At 43.5% G+C, this 16,553-nt stretch overlaps 1 protein-coding gene across 1 annotated transcript in view; it reads left to right on the top strand.

The window, feature by feature from the left end:
- The window catches only part of IFNAR1 (interferon alpha and beta receptor subunit 1), a 24,631-nt gene extending 16,956 nt beyond the window's left edge, over positions 1-7,675 (top strand). The window contains exons 7-11 of the mRNA XM_007447406.1: positions 2,302-2,501; positions 2,611-2,768; positions 5,196-5,346; positions 5,840-5,985; positions 7,436-7,675. Of these exons, the coding sequence (XP_007447468.1) occupies positions 2,302-2,501; positions 2,611-2,768; positions 5,196-5,346; positions 5,840-5,985; positions 7,436-7,675 (895 nt within the window). The remainder of the gene's footprint in view (positions 1-2,301; positions 2,502-2,610; positions 2,769-5,195; positions 5,347-5,839; positions 5,986-7,435) is intronic.
- The last annotated feature ends 8,878 nt before the right edge of the window (positions 7,676-16,553 follow it).

Genomic DNA, 16,553 nt, shown 5'->3' with positions numbered 1-16,553 from the left:
CACACACACACACACACACACACACACACACACACACACACACACACACACACACACACACTGATCAGGAAACTGTACAGAAGGAGTCTTTTATGTATTCTTCACTTTCAAAAGCATGTTAAACAGTAGGGCCACAGACTAGACAGGGATGGGGGTTTCTGATGGCTGGTCTCTAAGTTTCTTTTGGGTACTTAGCACACTGTACAAAGCACTGAAGGAATCGTAAAGGTACAGCAGAATAAAACACATGGTGCTAGAAATCCAAAGCAGTTATCTGCCTTTGCATAGCAAAATGTGATTTAGGACTGAGGAGTGGAGTACAGATTCTAAGGGTTGCAGAAGTCAGAAACATGAAGGTGGACGTGGCTGGAGAGACCGAAGAAGCCCTCTGGAAGGAGATGCAGTGTGAACCAGGCCTTGATTGCTGAGTCACAGATTTTTAAATGACAAGAGAGGGCATCCCAGGCAGGGGCTGCACACAGGGGGAAGCTCAGGATATGAAGAGACAAAAATTGGGTCGGGGTAATGAGGAGGTGTTCATTTCGCATTTTGCTCTGTAACAAACTACCACAAACTTAGCAGCTTAAAACACACTGTTGGGCTTCCCTGGTGGCGCAATGGTTGAGAGTCCGCCTGCCGATGCAGGGGACACGGGTTCGTGCCCCTGTCCGGGAGGATCCACGTGCCGCGGAGCGGCTGGGCCCGTGAGCCATGGCCACTGAGCCTGTGCTCTGCAACGGGAGAGGCCACAACAGTGAGAGGCCCGCGTACCGCAAAAAAAAAAAAAAAAAACACAAAAAAAACCCCACACTGTTTATTATCTGTCCGTGACTTTGGGTCAGGAGTCCAGGCGTGGCTTAGCTGGGTTCTCTGCTCAGGGTCTCGCAAGGCTGCAGTTCAGGTGTCAGCTGGGGTGCTGTCTCCTTAGCTCATGTGGTGGTTGGCAGAATCCATTTCTTGCAGCTGCAGAACTCATGGTGACCTGCTTCTTGGAGGCCATCAGGAGAGAGAATCTCTGTCCTCTAGACCCTCTAGACCCTCTTTTAAAGGGCTCATCTGATCAGGTCAGGCCCACCCAGGATAGGCTCTCATTTGATAAACTCAAAGTCAACTGGTTTGGGACCTTGATTTCATTTGTAAGATCCCTTCACCTTTGCCAAATAATGTAACCTAATCAAGAATTCATGGATCCTGCCCACACTGAGGCGGAGGGGATCACGTAGGGCTTGTGCACCAGCAGGTACGAATTTGGGGGGCCAGTTTGGAATTTTGCCGACAAGAAGGGAGGACCTGCTTGGAGAATAGCAGAACATTTGGGCCTGGGAGAGCAATGAGAGAGAACACTGAATTAATAGGATGGCATAAGCTTAGGCTTAGCCTCAGACTGCCCTGTAGGCATTTGAGTGCCATTGGGAATTTTGTGTTGAGGGACGGGTAACGTGAGGCCTGTGTTTGAGGAGGAGGAAGGTGGCCACACAGTGTGTGGTGCAGCGGGACTAAGGAGACAGGACAGACAATGGGACAAGTCAGGAGGCTGTTACAGTTTCAGGCTTGAGCTGAGATGCTTGGAGCTGTTGGTTTCTGAGCAGCTTACTTAACTTCTCCAGGCCCAGTCTTACTCTGTGCAGACTTGCTCTTAGGACACTGGTGTGTATCTCTGATACAGCACTTACTTACCCACAGGTGTGCTGGTACGTTTAGCAGCTGGCTTTCCAGAAGGGAAAAGCCTTATCTGTGGCATTTGCCAGTTTTTATAATATAACTACTCCTATTATGGCCACTGTCAAGCTCCCAACAGCAGGTCACTGAACATGCATTTGGGAAGATGCACAGTAAGCCCTCCGTCATATAGCGTTTCCGCCGTATAGACACGATAGACGTAAGTAGCCTTGAGCATAGATAATAAAATGTAGGAAAATAATTAGGACAAGATGAGTTTTGAGTATTTATTACTTTTGTTTTTAATATAATTTATTTATTTGTAACTTTATGTAACTTAACTTTTAATAATGGCTGCATTTAACAACTAGCTGGCAGCATTCCTGAAAATTTAGCAGTTGTTTCTGTGCACCGGTACGAGCCAGCTCTAGCACACCACTACCTTATCACACTCTGGAGCAAGATCTTTGGTTTTCTTTTGTGAACATGTCTCTTCCACTGTCCTGTGAGTTTCCTGAGGGTGAGGACCGTTTATCTCTGTAACCTTAGCCCCTAACAGAGTGTCTAGTGTATTATAGGTATTCAGTAAATGTTTACTAAATTAATGTGTTTGGAATAAAAAGCATTTTTTTGTCTTAAAAGTGAGTTTTTAAAAAGGATTCCTGGGAGTCATTCAGACAAATGGAAACAAATACCAAACTGTGAAGATGTCAAAACTACCCACTGTGTGATTCCTCAAAATGTTTTCCCAGAAGGAATTCATCGTATCCGTGTACAAGCATCTAATGGAAATAACACATCTTTTTGGTCTGAAGAGAAAATATTTAATACTGAAATGAAAAGTAAGCCAATAGTTTTTACTTTACATTGTAATTCTCCAATTTGGTGCGAACTCTTAAAATTGTTTTTTTAGTCTAATTTGAACTTTGTGTCTTTACATATTTTTTCTAGCTATCATATTTCCTCCAGTCATTAGCATGAAATCCGTTAATGATGACTCACTTCACGTCTCTATCGGTGTTCCAAAAGAGTCTGAAAACAAGTCTGTGAACCAGCTTTACCCACTAATTTACGAAGTTATTTTTTGGGAAAACACTTCAAACGCTGAGGTAAAAAGACTATGTAGTATAGCTTTATAATTTAGAGTTATAACTGTGGTTTGGGTAAACAAAGCTTGAAGTTAAAATTCTAGGGAAATTTTTAAACTTTAAGACTATGTGATTAACTCAGATATTTACAATAGGAAGAAATGAGCATTTCCCATGTTTTACACAGTAAGAGTTACAATCACCTGCATCTGGGCCCCAGTTAGTTGTTGTTGTTGTTATTGTTGTCTCTTTGGCCACGCCACGGGGCATGCAGGATCTTAGTTCCCCGACCAGGGATGGAACCCGTGCCCCCTGCAGTGGAAGCACGGAGTCCCCACCCCAGTTAGTTTTTAAAATTCAGATCCTGAGCTTATTCCCTCTCAGTCAGAATCTCTGGGGGTAGAACTCAGGAATTTGTATTTTTAACAGGATTCTCAGGTGTTCATGATCCAGGGTTTCTCAACACTCTTGACATTTGGGTTGGCTGATTCTTTGTTGCGGGAGCTGCCTTGTGCATTATAGGATGGCTAGCAATACCGTTGGCCACTACCCACTAGATGCCTGTAGCGCTCCGTCCCAGTTCTGACAACCCAAAATACCTCCAGATATTGCCAAATATCCCCTGGGGGTGGGGCACCTCCAAGAGGGCAAAAATTGGTTTTTAGGGCACAAAAGAATCTTAGCTGTTACAGTGGTTCGTGACCCTCCAGGAGGAAAACCTGCCTCGAGTGTTCAACTTCGCCCAACAAAATCTTATTCAACTTTGTAAAGGGGGAGGGATTAGGAAAAAATGGTCTAAAAAGGCTCCTTAGGGGAGTAGTCATGACAAAAGGGTTGAGAAACACTCGTTTAAACCCTAAAATTCAAAAACCACTGACAAAGCTAATATACATCAGATAATCCACATTATTCCTAGATCACTTTTCCCTGTGGAATTACAATCAAGGAATCAACCTTTAAAAATCTTGTGCACATAAGTTGGTAAACTCTGTAACTTCATTTTCTGTTGAAAATCTAAGAAAATTCCAGCAACTTGGCTAGTTTCATTTTAACTATCTGAACACTCTATAACCATAGCAGAATTTAGCCCTATTGAGCACTATGGTTAGTTCTCAGTCATCCCTAGATCAGAAAGATCTAAATTTGTGTCCCAAGCCCCCAAATTGTGTAACCTTAGGCAAGGTGGTTAACTGCTAAAACTCCGTTTCCTCTCCTCTAAAGTGGTGGTGGTCATAGTAAACTTAATTTTTTTTTGTTTTTAATTGGGGTATAGTTGTTTTACACTGTTGTGTTAGTTTCCAGTATACAGCAAAGTGGAGTTCCCTGTGCTATACAGCAGGTTCTCATTAGTTATCCATTTTATACGTATTACATTGTAACTTAATTTTTTTTGAAAGGATGTTTATAAGGTTTAAAATGAGGTAAAATGTATGAAAATACATACCACATTGCTTGACAAATAGATTCAATAACTTTTTTTTTTTTTGCCCATCTTATGCTGGGTAACACATCAATAATTACAATCATAATAACAACTCAAATTTATTGAATACTCATTATGTATCAGGTACTGGGCTAAGTATTTTACATGCGGCTCAATCATTCTTCAACCCTGCCAGACAGTTTGATTGATTAAATTACTATTCAGCAAATACTTGGGATGGAATATTTGTTACTGCCTCACCGATACTAGGCTGTAAACAGTGGAATGGGAGTAGACGTGGTGTGAGCAGAGGCCTTAAGTGCACATGCATGCTTCTCCCATTTTTCAAGAGGAAAGCAAGCTCCACGTGGTCTCTGGCCGCAGGCGGGTGGGAGACTGTGGTGCAGACCTAAACCTGATCCACGGCCTCAGTGAGCGTTCCCCCAGCACTTTGAGACACTCACGAGTAAGAAAAACAAATATCTTTTGAGCCACAGGCCGTTTTGTTACACAGCATTGCACAGCATTATTTTGTTGGCCTTGTGATGTTTTGTTATACAACATTATTGTGGCAATAGCCGACTAATACAAATAGGAGTAATAATTGTCCTCACTTTACAGATCTGAGAGGGGGTCCAGGGAACTTAAATAACTTGCCTAAGGCCATGTAGCTGTGAGTGATATCTTGCTACAGGCAGTTTGAGGCCAGAACCTCTGCACTTAATTGTTCTGCCACTAAACAGAGATAACATGATGGTGATTAAACCAAATCAGCATGTACTAATAAAATAAATCAGAGTCGTCTCAGGAACATATTCTTTTTTTGGCAGCAGCCATGTTTAACTTTTGAGTTTGGTTATAATGTGTTGTCCAAAACAAATTTATACTTCTCAAACATATACCAACTAAGTGTTTGGGAGAAGCCAAGCTTAGCTTGACTATTTAAGGAATTCAGAAAATAGATATTCCCTATATGATTTCTTGGGGTTCTAAATTTTATCAATGATTTACTTATTTTTTTATAGAGAAACGTTGTAGAGAAAAGAACTGATTTTACCTTTCCTAACTTGAAACCGCTGACTGTATACTGTGTGAAAGCCAGAGCACTCAGTGAGAATGACAAGTGGAATAAAAGCAGTGTTTTTAGTGATATTGTGTGTGAGAAAACAAAACCAGGTCAGAATCTTTTATTGTATCTTTTCTTTTTTTAATGTAACAAGACTTAATAAAAATAACCAATTCATTGAAATTTGTAAAATATTTCCTTTGTACCACAAAAATATAGAGAATATTTTCTTCACGAACTGTGTGAGTACTCCACGCTGAGCCTTCCAGTCTTAGAAAATATTTTTTAATACTCAACTTAGTTCAGTGGTTTCTGCATGCTTTATATTTCATGCATATCTGCATAATTAATTTCCTTTTATTATTACTCTTAGAATTTAATGAGACTATTGTAATTTTTTATATAACCCTTAATATAATTATTATGTGGAAATCCCTTAATTAGTTAAGTTGTGAATTTTTTAATGTTATTGTTGGTATTATTTAATAGAATGTATATTTCCTTTCACGTGGCTGTATTTGTTTCACACAAACCATCAGCAGTCTTAATGTATTTGTGTGTCAAAACCTATATAGATGCTAAACACCATTTATTTGTTTTTAGGAAATACTTCCAAAACCTGGCTTATAGCTGGAATTTGCACTGCATTATTTTCTATCACTGTTATCATTTATGTTGTGAAAGTCCTCTTGAGATGTATCAATTACGTGTTCTTTCCATCTAGTAAACCTCCTTCCACTGTAAATGAGGTATGTTACTTTTCTTTTCAACAGTTAACTGCATTTTTCTTAAAATGAATGGGAAATATATTTGATTTCAACAGAATATAAATGTTATCTTGATATTCAGAAAATAATACAGACTGATTTGAGTTTTTTTCTTCAGAGTTTCGGAAAATTAACTTTAGAAACAGTCATTTAATAGAATATAACATGGAATAGTAAGGTGTGTCCTTAATCTCATATTTTTCTGGCAGTTTGGTTACTGTGGCACTTGTTTTACCGTTGAAAGTCTATATTCACAAAAAGATTAAAATATTATCATCAGTGCAAAAACTGTATTCTGTGGATAAAATCACAGAAAACAAAATAGCAAAACATGAGTTTCCTTTCACAGCACCTCGGTGTTTTGGTTGGCAGAGTTAGTGAAGGCACTGAATGATGAAGACCAGAGTGTGGACACCACCCTGGGGGTGGTGTGTTCACTGGAGCAGCTTCCACGCTGCCTGCCCTGTTTCAGGTTCCCCAGGCTTTGGAGCTAGAGACCTGAAGGTGAATTGTTGATGGGCTGTAGTGTATTTGCACTTACTGGCTCTGTGAACTTGAGCAGCTCTCTTAAGGGTACTTGAGCAAGTGCCCGTAGACTATAAAACAGAGCCAGTAGTACCATCCTGCAGAATTGGGAGGGCCGAAGGAGATAAACCAGAAGGGCCTAACACTGTACAAACGTTCCATAAATATGAACTGTTTTACTCTTTTATGCCTGAGTTTTTAAATATCATTTCTATATACTCTTCTATTCAGAGCTCTTATTTAAAGAACTGAAAACTGTCAAGTTACAATAGCTCTTTATTCTCAGTGGGACAGGGAAAAATTAATTTCTCCCTGTGCTTTTTCTGGGTATTTGTGGATTAGATACCAAAATTTTTATTATGTCAATATAAAATGTCCCAAATCCCAGGGTTCTCCCTTTCCTTCCTCACCCACACTCTTCCACTCCCCACCCCTGATAGCACAGTGGACCTTTCTTAGGGACTCTTCATATAATTCCCAACAACAATACTAACATGTACGTGACCTCACTAGTGATGGTCTTATTCTAAACATTATAGTGCAATCGATATGCTCTTAGCTTGCTTTTTAATATGCACGTCAAAAGATAGGGTTCCTAGGGCTTCCCTGGTGGCACAGTGGTTGAGAGTCCGCCTGCCGATGCAAGGGACACGGGTTCGTGCCCCGGTCCGGGAAGATCCCACATGCCGCAGAGCGGCTGGGCCCGTGAGCCATGGCCGCTGAGCCTGCGCGTCCGGAGCCTGTGCTCCACAATGGGAGAGGCCACAACAGTGAGAGGCCCGTGTACCGCAAAAAAAAAAAAAAATAGGGTTTCTAGAAAACTTAAGAAACCACAGCTTATTAGAACTAGAAAACTAATTTTTGTGATTTTAAATAATCTGTTTCTGTTCTTTCCCTTTTGAATTAGTATTTCTCTGAACAGCCAGTAAGGAATCTACTCCTTTCCACTTCTGAGGAACAAACGGAAAGATGTTCTATAATTGAAAATGCAAACACTATTACTGTAATAGAAGAGACTAATCCAATTGATGGAGATCACAAAAAGTACAATTCCCAAACTAGTCAAGATTCAGGAAACTATTCTAATGAAGACGAAAACAGTGGAAGTAAAATAAGTGAGGAACTTCTGCAACAGGAAACTGTGTGACCAGGAATGAACTTTAAAATACTAGCGAGTCTTGCGGGAGTTGCGGTGGGAGCCTGGGCTCCTCGCTCCTCTCAGTAACTAGCAAGAGAATATTTGCTTGTGGGGGAAGAAAGATCATCTTCAGATCGTAGGTCCTAAAAACACAGGCAAGCACTTAAGTATTTGAAAGGAATTTGGAGAAGCGTTTTCTACATTCTCTTCCACGTGTAAAGGTCTTGAAAGACCTGTCATGGGACCGCCCTGGATGAGAGGAGTTAAATCCAGAAGACGCCCTCTGTCTTCCTAGTGATTCCCTAAGCACCACCGCGCTGTCGTGTGGTAAGGGCGGCGCTTGTGTTCCCAGGGGCTGATACCGTCGCCGTGCTGCCACTGCTGCTGCGTATACCATCTGTCCCTTCTCCATCCCAGTATTACAGTCCATTATTTTTCAGGACACATGTAGAACATTTGGTCTTTTCTTTGGGCACGAAAGTAGGCCCTTTGGAAATGTCTTTAGAAAAGCCTGAATACCACCATCACTTGGTTTTCTGAAAAAGTAGCTTACTCTGGAAAACAGCTGCAGATGCCAGAAACATGGTATGGTCCTTACAGAGTTTCCAGGGGAATTCTATCCGTTTTACCAATCACATTGGCTTCTACATCACAGTTACCCATCCCTTCTACGGTTTAGGATTAAAACCGGATAATTTTTTGCTATATGTCCATGAAGTCTTCCTGATTCAGAACATTGGAACAATAGCTTCTGATTACAGTGCATAATCACTAAAATTACAGAGAAATGGGAAACCATCTGAGTAGATAGCTTACTATTATCTTTTAAGATATGGGAGTATGTGACATTAGTCACAGTGGATGTAAGAAGTCTTGGGACCAGAAAATGGTACTGAGAGAAGAGACAGAGTAAGTAGAGTAATTCAGTAGGAAAGAAGCAGGTGGCTTTAGCGAAAAATAAGAATAATGTGTGTAATCAACTGTTGATGACTAACATCCTGAGGGCGGTTTGTTTTTGTGGCTTATCTGTATCATTTCTAACACCGGGCCAGCTTCTCTGCGCCGTCTGGAAGTATTCAGGTACCCCTTCTGCTCAGCCTACATGCACTCAAGAAAATGCAAATTATTTATTATCAAGGTGTGGGAGGAAATGTACTTGGGAAGAAAACCTAATTTTTAAAATATGTAATGCCTTTCAAAGGCATCTATAGCTTATTTTTAAATGATTTGCTATTTGGGATTATTCATGGAGATCCTGCAGAGAAGGGAAGTGTAGGAATTCTGGTGGCCTCTGAGGCTGGGTTCTCAGCTTCAGTCGTTGCAGAAGGACCAGTGAAAGGGAAGGGAGATGGAGCTACCCAGAGCATCACGGCAGGCCAGTCTTATTTACACAGTGGTCCGCTGTGGTCTTCTGGGTGGAAGAAAAGGTTGAACGCAGCTGCCCTGGGAAGGGCAGTGACACTCAGCATGTCCTCTGCAGAACACACCGTGTGCTTCCCTGGACCTCGGTCCAGCTCCTAGGGGAGCATACAGTATGGGCCAGGGGTCCCCGCCTAGGCAGTTCTCTGCTGCAGAATCCCTACAGGGACCCACGCACACCTTTGATCCTGCTGACCGGAGGCCCTTGGTTCAAAGCAGATCTGGGTTGGCCCTTCGCTTGTAAAGGCCCTGTCAGTGGGAATTTGCCTCTGTAGCGAGGAAGTGAGGAACATGCCAGGACCCTGTCAGCCCGGGCTTCCACGCTGTGTCAGTGCGACAGGCCTGGTCAGCACGCGGGCCCGGGATTTACCACAGGAAGGAGGCTGCTTCAGAATGGACATCCCAAAGGGAAACAGCGCCTTCATGGGATGTGGAAGAGGGAAAACTCGGGCATTAGGATGAAAAGACACCACAGAAGTCGCCAGGTCCCTGGATGTGGGAGTCTGTGTGTCTTTGGGGGGTTTAGGACCCCCTGTGGTTTTCAGCGAACAAGTATCTGAGCAGCAGCGAACAAAAACCCCTCGATTTTGCCTTGTCTTCTGACCTAAAAATGCAATTCCATCCCCTTCTTCATTGTGGTCCACATGTAGCTTAATCAGGATGTGCTTACTTGTAAAGTGACAAGTATTTTTTCTGAAGAATAGTTCACTTGGAAATACCATATACTTGGGAGCACCAATAAACTGCCTCAGAACTACAATACTGATAGTTCTTGGAGAAGCTAGATATAACCTATGCATTTATGTAAAAGATTTGTATCATTACAGCCAGAAATAATGTATTAATACGTAATGTAGATTAATATATACGTAAGTGGTGACATACGTCTGTAAACATACATGCATACTTATACCTACACGTGTACGTGCATGATGTGGGCCATACTCCAGTAGTACAGCCATAAGGACTTAGCATAGCTTCTAGTTAGAAAAGTATAAATGCTGCTCGAGAACCATGAACTAAAGAGTCTGACCAGAAATTTGCAACCTATAAAAAAGTTATTTCAAAAATATAATTTAGAGTTTGTATCTTTTCCCCAAACTGTGACCTTCAAAGCAGCCTCTGATTGCTCCTAGGAATTTGGAGAGTGTACAGAAACTTTGCCTACCTGCCCACTCCTCCCCATAACCCTTTGACTACCTGACATGTCTGTTTCGTGGTGTCTGTCTGCCCCCCAGGGGACCGGAAGCTCTGTGAGAGCAGGAATTTACTTTTACTTATTACTGTATCCCCAGCACCTACCACAGTGCGGTGCCGCACACGTAAAAAGTGCACAGGAAATAACTGTCAGATGACTGAAATCTAAAATTTGAACCAAATGGGTGTTTCTGACACTGTTTATGTGTCTTGTTGAGTTGTGGAAGGACACGACCATGTTTCCAATGTTTCTATGCAGTGAGCTTTGTATCTTATTTCATTTGTACTTTGTCTTAACCCCCATTGCTGTTTTTTAAGCAGTTTGTTAAACAGTTTTCTGTAATAAGCGCTGAGGCCAAAAGTCTTGGGTTTTATGCTGGTTCTGCTTGAACTGATTAAACATGCATCACAGGAGTGGCAACTGCTGTCTTCACAAGGTATTCATAACCGAGGGGGCTGGTCCCTGTACCCGGTGTGCGCATGCCCGGCGTTGGTATCCTGAAGGGGGCCCCACTGCCGTCACCGCCCCACGGAGCTCCTGGACAGGGAGCTCTCTTGCTTTTGCCCTTTGCATTTTCACAGCCTCAACTTTAGACTTGCCCGGAGCACAGCCTTGACCCAGTGAGTCTGCAGTGTGGCGCAGACTGCTCCGTCCAACTACAGGGCTTCCTTTTACCAACATTTCTTCTCAGGATAGGCTCCTTAAGGAGACTCCCTAGTCCCACATGTAAATTGATCTGCCTTCGAGACACGTTTGAATCTGAAGTTACACACCACTGACATTCAGGCTGGGAACGCTTCGTGTATTTTTAGTAAGCTTCCGCGAATTTTTTTTCAAACTGTAGAGGGAAGTAAATATGAGTAAATTCATCTCTGACGCCCGGGAAACACCTTGTTACTTAACAGTAATGACAAATACCAGTAACATCCAGTTTTTTCACCTGAGTGAAAAAAAGGCAAGAAGAGAGAATTCGATACGTCTTTCACGGAAAGGATATACCTTCCCTTCCCACGTTCTGCCCCCACTAGAACTCATGTTGTAGCAGAAGATATCTTCTGGGTGAAGAACCAGTCATTGTTGCAGACCAAGAAAAGAAAACGTGGGCAGAGTCGATATGCTGGCTTAGAAAAAGGTCTTGGGAAGCGGGAGGAAATGGAAAAATTCTCTCAGGAGCAGGTTGAAATTCAACATGTCTCCTCACAGTGACTGGCCACTTCCGGTCCTCCGTGCCCAAAGTTACTGGATCCATCAGAGAGAAGGAGTTGAGGGGAAAGGGAATGACTGAAGAAAAACATTTTCCTGTCTCTCCAGTAGAAAGATGGTCCATTTTTCCCAAAAGACTGGAATTAGTCCTTAACTGCATAACAGATAGCAGAGCGCCTTTTGTGTACTATTGTCTGTTCCCAGATTTTATAAGGCTTTGATGCCCTGGAATTTAACTTTTAAAAACAGCTGGAGAATTCCCTGGCGGTCCAGTGGTTAGAACTTGGCTCTTTCACTGCAGTGGCCAGGGTTCGAAGCCTGGTTGGAGAACCAAGATCCCACAAGCCGAACAGCGCGGCCGGAAATTTAAAAAAATGATGATTGGGCTTCCCTGGTGGCCCAGTGGTTAAGAATCCGCCTGCCAGTGCAGGGTAGACGGGTTCGAGCCCTGGTCCGGGAAGATCCCACATGTCACAGAGCAACTAAGCCTGTGCGATACTACTGAGCCTGCGCTCTAGAGCCCGCCAGCCACAACTACTGAGCCCGTGTGCCACAACTACTGAAGCCCACGCGCCTAGAGCCCGTGCTCCACAACAAGAGAAGCCACCGCAATGAGAAGCCCGCGCACCACAACAAAGAGTAGCCCCCGCTTGCCACAACTAGAGAAAGCCTGCGCGCAGCAACGAAGACCTGATGCAGCCAAAAATAAATAAGAAAGTAAATTTAAAAAAAAATAAATGATTATGAGTGTTTCAGAATAAAAGTACACCATCCACTCTGAAATCTTCCTAGAAGACCTCCACCATGTACACATGTAGAAGTCGCCTTTGTGCCCATCTTACCTTCATGTCTGTCCAGCAGAGACGTTGCCCTAGGAGAGACTTTATAGCATTTGCCAACATATGTATCCCCTTCTGCTAGATAACACGCTCCATGAAAGCAAGGACTAGCTTTAATTTTTTTTTTTAACTTTGTAGCTGACACTTGGTGTTTAGTAAGTGATTAAGTGGGCATTGAATTACATACATTGACTGGATTCGCCACTAGGGGAAGATAAGTCATCCTATTTAGGTTCATAGCTAGCTGGTATTTTCGAAATAGATTCCTAAACCGCTGTGTCATGAGGAAACACAAAGAAAGCAATGTGTTGCTGAAGACGGTGTATACCGTTTAGAGTTGCTAGATTTAACAAAAATACAGGACACCCAGTTAAATTTAAATTGAATTTTAATTTCAGGTAAACAATACATAATTTTTTAGTATAAGTCTGTCCCAAATATTGCATGGAACATAAACTGAAAAGTTTTTTGTTATTTGTCTGAAATTACAGATGGGCCCCAAAGATGAATTCTACATGTCTATGTGACAGAATTCATTTAGAAGATTTCAAAAATTGTTTTATACTAAAAAATTCATAATCGTCTCTGTAAAATGCCAGAGTATTCAAAGCATTGTACAACAACAACAAAATTTTAGTAATATCCCATGCAATATTTGGGACATACTTACACTAAAACATTATTCATCTGCTTATGTGAAAGCATAATTTTAATTTTGTATTTTTATTAGGCAACACTGGGGATGTTAAGTTTCAAAAATACTACTAGCCCTCTCAACACCCCCCAAACCAATGTAAATAATGTTTCATACAGAAATGTATACTAGCTTCATCACACATAACATATTTTATTCAAAATTTAAAACAATGTTTAAGGGACTTCCCTGGTGGCGCAGTGGTTAAGAATCTGCCTGCCAATGCAGGGGACACGGGTTCGATCCCTCGTCCAGGAAGATCCCACATGCTGTGGAGCAACTAAGCCCGTGCGCCACAACTACTGAGCCTGTGCTCTGGAGCCTGCAAGCCACAACTACTGAGCCCGCATGTTGCAACTACTGAAGCCTGCACGCCTAGAGCCCGTGCTCCGCAACAAGAGAAGCCACCGCAGTGAGAAGCCTGCGCACCACAACAAAGAGTAGCCCCTGCTAGCTGCAACCAGAGAAAGTCAGCACGCAGCAACGAAGACCAAACGCAGCCTAAATAAAAAAAAATAATGTTTAAGAGAGTCAACGTTGCAAGCATTGCAAGCCAGAAAAATGAATGCCAATCTAATTCTGTCCCAATATGAAGGCGTTGAGGGAGGCAGCTCCGTGGGGTGGGGACCTTCTGAAGAATCTGGCTAGCTACCACCTTCCGCTCACTTCTCAGCTGGCTCTATTCACATGTTCTTTCACACCACAGTTACTCCCATGCTTGTCTTTCCTGCCAGACTGTGAGCAACATGAGGTGAAGGGCTATATTTGTCTTTCATTCCTCAGGCCAAATGGTGCCCAACATACCGTGAATAGTTGCTCAAGAAAGGGATCTGTTGAACTGAAATGGATTCACTGTTTCATTTAGAGTTATTTCTTTCAGATCACTCTCCAAGAGTAGGATTACTTGGTCAAAAAGCCAGAATAGGACTTCCCTGGTGGTCCAGTGGTTAAGACTCCACCCTACCTAAGCTGGGACGAAGTGAGAGAGTGGCACGGACATATATACACTACCAAACGTAAAATGGATAGCTAGTGGGAAGCAGCCGCATAGCACAGGGAGATCAGCTCGGTGCTTTGTGACCCACCTAGAGGGGTGGGCTAGGGAGGGGGGGAGGGAGACCCAAGAGGGAGGAGTTATGGGGATGTATGTATATGTATAGCTGATTCACTTTGTTATACAGCAGAAACTAACACACCATTGTAAAGCAATTATACTCCAATAAAGATGTTAAAAAAAAAAAAAAAAAAAGACTGCACCCTACCAATGTAGGGGGCATGGGTTCGATCCCTGGTCGGGGAACTAAGATCCCACATGCCACACAGCTGGCAAAAAAAAAAAAAGAATATTTTTGCCAGCTGAATTACTGCCTTCCATGTATTGGTCTACCTTTCTTTCTTGCCCACTAGACTGCCTTCCTTCAGGGCACGGACAGCCTTTTACTCTACTCTTTTCAGCACCTCCATGTACTGACCTCTTCCTAAGAAATCAGTAAACGTAGATGAAGAAATGAACCTCCAGGCTCCCCTTCACTGCACTCTGTGCCAGCTCAGGAAATGGATCCATCCTTTTGCTCAGACGGGAAACCCACAAGGTGTCCTTGACCCTTCCTTCCTCCTCACTCCTTATCCAATCCTTCCCCAAGTCCCATTCCTTCCACCTCCTCAGCTGCTCTTGAATCCTTCCGCTTCTGCCCTAGTCTACGCCGCCGTCTGGTCCCCACACACCACCTCCTAACCGGTCCTGCTCCTCTCTTGTCCTTGTCCAGCATGACCCACCTGGACAGGGTGGAGCTTAATACATGTTTTTGTTTTGTTTTGGTTTTGGTTTTTTTTCGGTACGCGGGCCTCTCACTGCTGTGGCCTCTCCCGTTGCGGAGCACAGGCTCCGGACGCGCAGGCTCAGCGGCCATGGCTCAGGGGCCCAGCCGCTCCGCGGCACACGGGATCCCCCCGGACCGGGGCACGAACCTGTGTCCCCTGCATCAGCAGGCGGACTCTCAACCACTGCACCACCAGGGAAGCCCAATACATGTTTTTAAATGAACGAATAAATTACATGCCTTTACTCGTACTCATGACTCCACCAAATGGCCTGGAATAAAAGAAATTAGAAAATCATGGACAAACAGGTCTGGGGAAGGGGCAGGTCTGGGTGTCTGTTACCAATGCTCACCAGAGAGCTTCCACCATGGGGGAGCCCTGGGCCACTGGGTGGAGAGGCCCACTCATCCTATAGAGGTCAACCAGTCTCCATCTTCAGCCCCCATGCCGTTTCAACAGTGTGCCCAGGACTAGAGCAGCCATGAAAGAAGCTATGCATGGGCCCAACAGCCTGGGCTCCCTGTCACCAAGGCTGGTCGTTCAACCCCACATCAGCCTAGATGGATGCTGAATCCTACACAGTAATAGCCTTCATCCACCCACACTCCAAGCATCTGACCACTTCCACCTGGAGGGCTAGCAATTCATTTTACTGGGATTAATGCTATTTCTTACATGCCCGGCAGTGCCTTAGTCCCCATCACTATCCAAAGGTCAAAAGAGTGGGTAGCATTTTAGTGTCAAAAGAGCTATGCAGAAGCTACATTTCCCAGAATTTCCTTCTCTGTATTGTTGCAGGTTAGCAACCCCCTGGGAAGCAATTTGCCGAAGATGTTTAAGACAGAGGCAAGCATCCATCATGGCATGGGGCAGCTGGGCACATGGCTGCTGACTCGCTTGCTTGCCTTGCTGGTGTGGGACAGCAGCTGGTCAGTTCACATTCAGCTTTCCTTCCTGACAGCATAACTGCCAAGGGTCTAATCCCTATGATAAATATCAGTATTAGTTTTCCGTTGCTACTCTAACAAATTACCACAAACAGTGGCTGAAAAGAACACAAATTTAGGGACTTCCCTGGTGGCGCAGTGGCTAAGAATCTGCCTGCCAATGCAGGGAACACGGGTTTGATCCCTGGTTCAGGAAGATCCCACATGCCGCAGAGCAACAAAGCCCATGCACCACAGCTACTGAACCTGTGCTCTAGAGCCCACGAGCCACAACTACTGAAGCCCATGCGCCTAGAGCTCGTGCTCCACAACAAAGAATAGCCCCCCCTCGCCACAACTACAGAAAGCCTGCACGCAGCAATGAAGACCCAGCACAGAAAAAAATAAATATAAATAAATCAATAAATTTATTTTTTTAAAAAGAGCACAAATTTATTATATGACTGATTTGTAAGTTCTGTGACTCAGAAGTCCAAAATGGGCTGAAATCAAGGTGTCACCAGAGCTGTGTTCCTTTCTAAAAGCTGTAGGGGAGAATCATTTCCTTGACTTTTCCAGCTTCTAGAAGTCACCCATATTCCTTGGCCTGTGGTCCCTTCTTCCATCTTCAAAGTCAGTAACAACAGGTCAAATTCTCACTTGGCATTGCTTGACCTCCTCTTCTGCCTCCCCCTTCCACATTTAAGGACCCTCATGACTACATTGGGTCTACCCAGATAACCCAATTTTAAGGTCAGCTGATAAGCAACCTCAATTCCATTTGCTA

Source organism: Lipotes vexillifer, unplaced genomic scaffold (assembly GCF_000442215.2).
Source record: "Lipotes vexillifer unplaced genomic scaffold, Lipotes_vexillifer_v1.1 scaffold689, whole genome shotgun sequence".
NCBI lineage: Eukaryota > Metazoa > Chordata > Mammalia > Artiodactyla > Lipotidae > Lipotes > Lipotes vexillifer.
Note: the sequence above shows the minus strand (reverse complement) of the source record. Positions and strands in the feature narration are given on the sequence as shown.